At 53.4% G+C, this 7,057-nt stretch overlaps 1 protein-coding gene across 4 annotated transcripts; it reads right to left on the bottom strand.

The window, feature by feature from the left end:
* Positions 1-766: 766 nt before the first annotated feature.
* LOC111542921 (death domain-associated protein 6) lies at positions 767-5,264 on the bottom strand. Of its 4 annotated transcripts, none has more exons than XM_023212504.1 (8): positions 5,107-5,264; positions 3,935-4,194; positions 2,953-3,784; positions 2,597-2,808; positions 2,222-2,441; positions 1,600-2,065; positions 1,217-1,439; positions 767-1,018 (listed from the first exon to the last, which is right to left on the bottom strand). In XM_023212504.1, exons 2-8 carry the CDS (start codon positions 4,139-4,141, stop codon positions 959-961), a joined length of 2,220 nt encoding a protein of 739 aa, XP_023068272.1. In that variant the 5' UTR covers positions 4,142-4,194; positions 5,107-5,264; the 3' UTR covers positions 767-958. The 4 variants fall into 4 exon arrangements, with proteins under 4 accessions (XP_023068272.1, XP_023068274.1, XP_023068273.1 ...); XM_023212506.1 differs by having other exon boundaries at positions 2,953-3,460; XM_023212505.1 differs by having other exon boundaries at positions 3,935-4,191; positions 5,107-5,263.
* Between the last annotated feature and the right edge of the window lie 1,793 nt (positions 5,265-7,057).

The following is a 7,057-nucleotide window of genomic DNA, read 5'->3' as shown; positions in this document are numbered from 1 at the left end:
CCTTTAAAGGCACAGCCGGGCACCCCGCCCGTGCCGCTGGGCAATACTCGGCCGACTCGGCCACTTTGCCTTTAAAGAACCGTCGCCTCATTCCACCTTAAAAGATCAGGTCCCCTCCTCCTCTGGGAACTCAGGACTTGGTTCGGCCGAAGCATTTATTCTCCTTTAAAGCTATAAGCTTGTCTTTTCCCATTGGCGATGGGTTCAGGTATCGTTCCCCAGGCTCCGCCTCTGAGCTGTGACCATTAGCTGGTTGGTGGGATCTAATCGCCCTCTTCCTAGCTCTTTACAGCCCCCTGAAGCCCCGCCCCCTTTCTCCGGGCCTGGATTGGCCAAATAACCTTGAAGTCGGCCCCTCATTGGCTTTTTCACTCCTACTGCACGAAGTGAAAAAGTAAAGTGCGTTAAGGCGGCTGAAGCACTTAAAAAAAAAAAAAGTACAGCCTGAACAACATGGCGAAACCCTGTCTCTACAAAAAATACAAACAACAAAAACAAAAAATTAGCCAGGTATGGTGGCACGCGCCTGTAGTCCCGGCTACTCGGGAGGCTGAGGCATTATCACTTGAGACTGGGAGGTCCACGCTGCAGTGAGCTGTGATGGCACCACTGCACTCTGGCCTGGGCGACATAGCGAGACAACAACAACAAAAGACCAGGCTAGAAGGGGCAGATCGGGACTACCCCGAGGATATTGGGCTAACCCTGAGCAAGGGGACAGCTAATGCCAATCTGTAACAGTAGAAGGACAAGAAAAAGACAGTGATACAGTAAGAAAAGAACTTTATTGTTTATTAATGTTTCTGTGTAAAACTTAAGCTTTTTTTTTCTTTTACGGTTTAAAAAAACACCACCAAAAGGGGATTAGCTTAGTCCATCCCTTCCTCAGTCATCTGCTTCCCACATTCCTCCAAATGCTATCCCAAAACATTCTGGAGGCAGGGAGAAGGGGAGGCAGCTAATCAGAGTCTGAGAGCACGATGATCTCTTCTGGATCGCATTGTGTGGCCACACTTGTCTGCAGGGAAGTGAGAGACAAAGAGTCAGAGAGATCTGGAGTACAGGAGAAAAGAAACAGACAGGAGGATTTACAGGATAAAACGGGTGGGAAAAAGGAAGAGACAGGATGTGGCAGGTGCAATATTCAGACAGAGCAGCTAAAACAGACAATGAAAGAGAACAAATTATCAGAAGAAACACGGCCTCCCCTTCTTACCTTGCAAGTACCAGGCCGAGGAGGTTGTGATTGGGGGGTTTGGGACAGCTGGGCTGGAGAAGGGATGCAGAGGGAGCTGGTCACCAGGCCATGGCTGGGAGAGTCCACCCTTGTGGAGGAATCAGCAACCGGGGCCAAGGAAGCCAATGGGGAAGGTGGGCTGGGCAGGGTACATATCTTTTTCCCATTCTTCTCATGCACTGACTTTTGCCTTTCCACATAGCTAGAAACCGAAACATAAATATGTGGAGGGGTAAGGGAAGACTGAGGCTGGAGGAGGGCAGTCCAGTCTCTCCCAGCAGACTCAGTTCCCCAATATTCCTCTCCGAAAGTCCCCTGCAATCCCTCCTTGGCTTCCCTCTTCCTCCTCCTGTTGTTATTACCTGTTTCCTAATGGCCCTAATCCTGTTTGCTTCTTCTCCTTCCGAGATTTTTTGCAGGGGGGACCAGAATCTCCCCAGTTGTGAGGAGAGACGCCTCCATTGAAGGAAGTAGAAGAGACCATGCCTGCCCCATTCTCTAAGACAGTGGTGAAGGGCTCCTCTGATTGCTTCCTGGAAGAGGAAATGTCCATCTCCACAGAGGAAGGGGTATCCAGGGGCAAAGCTTCAATCTCCAGCTCAAAGAGCTGAGACACAGGGCTTTCTTCCTCCAGGGTCAGCTCCTCAGGCTGTTCTCCATTGCTTTCAGCATCTATGCTGGAGGGGGCCAGGGGTTCTTCTGACAGTAACAATGGTGACACTTTGTTTTGCTGCTCCCCTGAAGACCTGCTGATCTGTTTGCCAGGTTCCAGGTTCTTTTCAGTGGAGATCTGTGGTGAGGACATGGGGCTCCCGTCTCCATCTTTACCTGGAAAAGAAGAAAAGGGGAAAGGGTAGCCCGAGAATGAGGGGAAAAAATACTGCTGAGAGGACACTAGGAGGAGGAAGGGAAAGGTCTCAAACAGGTGGCTTATGCCTAACAAAAACAGCAATGACAGGTGAGGAGAATGTTCCCTTGACATACCTGCTGCTTCTTCCTCTTCCTCCTCCTCTTCATCGTCCTCCTGACCCTCCTGCATCTGTTCCAGATCCTCCTCCTCTTCAGAATCTGTGGCCTCCTCCTCTTCTTCTTCTTCCTCCTCCTCCTCGTCCTCCTCCTCTTCCTCATCACTCTCATCTTCTTCCTCATCTGTCTCAGCTTTGGAGGCAGAAGGGCACCCCTGGGATGCCATTCCACTAGGGCCCTGGGGGACAAAAAAGTTTCTCTAAGGAATCCCTTGCCCCAGAGGGTTTGGTTCTTGCATTCCTTCTCATGCTCCCCCATCAGTCAACCTGGACTCCCTGGTGGCCGGTGCAGGGGAAGGACAATGTCTCTCTGAAGGCTTTACCCCATCCACACCTCACCAGAATCCAAGGAGGCTTCGGGGGTGTCTTCAGAGTGGGAAGAGGTGCCTTGGAGCCGAGCTCTTCTCTTTTTTCTCTCGCCCTCCTCACTTTTGTCTTGCAACATTGCATATTTGGAGATGACCTCATCCAGCCGACTCATGGCCAAACTCCGGTTTTCCCGAAGGCGCCGGGCCAACACAGGATCTGATAGTGCAGGGTCAATGCCTACGTGGGAAGACATAAAGTCAGAGCACTCAGCTGTGGAAGGGACTAGAAGAGTACAAACCCTAGACAGGACTAGAGAGATGCCCCATCCGCCTCATACCTGACATATAAAGGTCACTGAGAGGCATCCCACTAACCCCCTACCTGGCCTATAGTCATCTGTGAGGTGGCAGCCAAAGTTGTAGATGAGATCGAGGTGACGTCGTTCCTGTAACCGGATGCCCACATCTCGGAAGGCATCCTGAGCCATGAGCTGGAGCTGCTGTCGGGGGAGGCCAAGGCTGTGTCGGGCGGCTGCCTTCTCTACTGCCCGAAGCACATCCCCATAGTCAGGGAAGGTATCAGGCCCTGGCTTGTTGATGAGCCGCTCAATGCGCCTGTTAACCTCTGGGTAGCGGGTGCCACGGTAGGGGATGCGCTGCTCTATGACACGGCCGGTCAGTGAGGAGCAGTCTTTCAGCTCACATAGTCGCCCAAAGAGGCGGATCAGCTTACGCTTCAACCGTGCCTCCTGCAGGTATGTGGAGTCTGGGTCATCCAATTCTGAGAGATCCAACTCCTTTTCCTGCAGCCGCCGGATCTCTGCCACATAGAGCGCCAGCAGCTGCTCCAAGCGCTGGATCTGCCGCCGGGAACCACGGGTCCTTGGGGCCTGAGAGGCAGTGTTTTCAGCATTTGTGGGGTCCAAGGAGAGGTGTGTGGGAGGGTTATTCCCAGAGGGCTCATTGGAGGTGGTGGCAGCAGGGGCCAAGTTCAGCTTCTTTTTGGCTGAGTGGGCCTTGAGAACAGTGCAGAGCTCATTGATGTAGACATAGAGCTTAGATGGCCGGCACCGGGCCCGAGATAGGACCCGAGAGAGGATGTTGCAGAACTCCGCCGAGGCCAAAAACAGAGAGTGGGCACGTTGCTGCCGGTTACAGAGGAATGGGACCACCTCAGGGTGGTCCGCTGTCTGCGTCTTACAAAGTTCAAGGAACTAGAAGGTTCAGGGGAAGAAGGAAGGGGAAGAGAGACAAGGGAGGGGGTTGAGAGAAAGGGGAGTGGGGTTAGTGGGGAAGAAAGGACAGGAGAGCCAGTCAGCCATCCCCCTCCCTGGGGTACAACAATCTTCCCCGCTAAAGCTCACCTCTTCGAACAGCTTCTCATTCTCCAGCTTGTAGCACTTCTTGCCGCCCGAACTACTGCTTTCTCTGGCCCCATGAGGCTCAGAAGAGCTAGGGGCTTCTGCCCCTGGTGAGGCCGCATTGGGGAGTGGGTGGGAGGGCCCTGGCTGAGCAGCTGCTTCATCTTCATCATCATCATCCAGCACGATGATGCTGTTAGCGGTGGCCATGGGGGAATCAAATCCCCCGGAGGGAGGAAGTGGTGGGGATTTCAGAATTCCTGCTGGAAGGGGATGGGGCCTCAGAATGAGCCCCTCCAGCACAGCCCCATCCCTTCACCTCACGCATTTTCTGAACTCCTTGGGTTTCAGTAACATCCAGCCCTGACCAACACTGTCTTCACCACCTGATTTCAATAACCATTAGTTCTATATGCTTTTCGGGCCCTTCAAGTGGTGTGGGGGGGGGCAACCCCCCCCACACCTTAAGTTGCCACCTTCTGCTCCACCCCTCACGTCGATTTCCGGTCTTTCTGTTGCATTTCCCCTCACGTCGATTTCCGGTCTTTCTGTTTCATTTCCCCACTATTTCTCAGAGTTGGCAAGTTGGTTCTTTCTCCCACACTGCTCCCTAAATCGTCCTGACACCCCCTTGCACAGACAACACACTCCTGTGGGCGCCACCTCATGTGTTTGCCCCCTCTGCCCTCAAGCAAGTCAACCCCACACCCGCCCCATCCTGAATGATCACCCCAACTCCTAGACTCTCTGAGGTGAAAGAGGTTCCCTCACAACAGTCCGTTCTCTTTTCCCCTCCTTGAATTATCTCCATATTTCACCCTAAGTCTCCTCAAACTGGGTCTTTAGGTTGAAGATATTTTACCCAAGTCCCCTCCCTTTCACCCCACCCTAATTTCCCCCATTCTCTCGGTGACCTGTAACTAATTAGAAGTCCCCCCGCACCGCGCTACGCTCTCCCGATTCCTCTTAGATCCCAACCCTGGGTCCGGCCGGTCGGGTAGATGCGCTTCCCGCCAAATCCCCCCCCCCCCGTTCCGCCCCCGGCCGCCCCCCTCCCTTTCAGGGATAGGAAGGTACCACAGTTTTCCCCTCAGACTCAGAGCCCGGATCTCCCCAATACCTCTGCCTCGATATCCCCGCCCCCGCCTCTGATCCCCGCACCGTCCGGCCCCCACCTCAGAAACCGTCTCTCGAGGCGACCCTCGCCGCAGATCTCAGAACCTCGCATGGTTCCCTCCGCCTTCCTTCCCACTCCCACCGCAGGCCCCACTACGGACCGGAAGCCACAGAGTTTCCGCCTGCATGCAACTAAGCGACGCCATATTGTCGTACGGAACAAGGCTTGCCGTGGCCGGAAGTGGCCGTAGGCCCGCCCCGCGAACACCTCCAGTGCCGCCCACATAGTCAGCGCTGTTGTCCAGGTCGGAGTTTGTCTCCCCGAACCCGGGCGTCCCAAAGCAGCTGGGGGCCGCCATTTTGCCGTACGGCGCTGGCTACGCCAGAACTTCGGTGCGCCGCCAGTGGAGCTCTTTTCACCCGGTGCTTCTCTGACTCCTCCAATCAGAAACTTCCTCCCTGGGGCCCAACCGCCGGCGAGTGGCGCGTGGGGAGGACGGAGCCTCTTTTCCAAGGAGGGGCAGGGGAACTGAACAGGGTGGTTTAGGAATTGGGCTTTCCAAAGCTGCGCAGGGTTTCAGGGAATGGCAGAAGTCTCTTAAAAGGGAAGTAAAACCTTTTTCTTCAACTAAACTATTGGCAAGCTATCTGGCCCTGCTTTCCTGTCCCCCAGGTTCCCATTTCCGCGGCTTATTCGGCTGACCCAGCCCCTTCCCCTGCAAGGGCGGTGCGCTCCTTGCCGCTGTCCAGCAGCTGTTTCTACTGCCAGGTGCTGCGTCCCGCAAATGAGCACAACGCGCCATACAAAAGTGTTATTATTATTACTATTGTTGCTGATTTGCTTTTCAAGCTTCACCACAGAACTAATGACCAACCAGACGGTTGGGACCTGAATGGTTCTCCTTCTCCAGAGGGGGTCCTCGAAGGGCTGTCGGTGCTGACTGTGAGGCCGTGCTTTGTCGTGGAGGCCCAGGGTCTGCGGATGGACGATGATGGGGTGGGGCTTGGAGGAGAGTTTGAGCCTCTGCGAGGGCTGCTGTGAAACGAAATGAGGCTCATAAAATACTTTGGGTTTCCTCCTCCTCTTCTGGGAGAGGGGGAAAAAACAATGAAGGATGAAGAAACAGACTTGATACCCACCTCTTTGAGTTTAGGGAGGTTGGAGGGAGTCGTGGAGGCAAGGCTGGGTCCAGAGGTGAGCTTACGAGGAAACCAGAAAGATTAACAAGGTCCCAATCGCTAAGACTCCCATTTCCACAAGTGGTGGGCATCTTGCCGCTTAACTAGGTTCACAGAATTTACTACATCCCTAACGCTGAGTCATAGAATCGCAAACACCCGTCCATTGAACAATCCCACATCACTTCTTTCCAGTCGTCAAAGTCTACAGCTTTCAAAATGGGGAACATAAAAAACCTCTGCGGGGACTGGACCTTGGGAGATGTAAGGGATTTAATTTCCAGAACCTCAACTTTCCCAAAATTGGTCTTCCTAAGGAAATACCTGCAGTACAGGTTCTCATTCTTCACTTCTCCTTTTACAATAGAGACACCCTCTTGAAAAAAAGAAAGAATAGTTCTTTTTCCCCTCCCCCCTCAAAAGTGTAGTTCTCAACCATGAAATCTCCTGGGGCATTCTTACCTGTTTAAAATAAAGGGAAATGTACCCTGTTTCTTTCACTAAGGCACCATGAAGACCTTTTCTTTTTTTTCTTTTATTTCCTTTCTTTTTTTGTTTGTTTTTTTAAAGGCAAGGTCGGCCGGGCGCGGTGGCTCACGCCTGTAATCCCAGCACTTTAGGGGACCGAGGCGGGCGTATCATGGGGTCAAGAGATGGAGACCATCCTGGCCAACATGGTGAAACCCCGTCTCTACTAAAAATACAAAAAATTAGCTGGGCTTGGTGGCAGGCGCCTGTAGTCCCAGCTACTCAGGAGGCCGAGGAAGGAAAACCGCTGGAACCCGGGAGGCGGAGGTTGCAGTGAGCCGAGATCGCATCATTGCACTCCAG

This window comes from Piliocolobus tephrosceles, unplaced genomic scaffold (assembly GCF_002776525.5).
Source record: "Piliocolobus tephrosceles isolate RC106 unplaced genomic scaffold, ASM277652v3 unscaffolded_27155, whole genome shotgun sequence".
Classification (NCBI taxonomy): domain Eukaryota; kingdom Metazoa; phylum Chordata; class Mammalia; order Primates; family Cercopithecidae; genus Piliocolobus; species Piliocolobus tephrosceles.
This window is presented reverse-complemented; position numbering and strand designations above follow the sequence as displayed.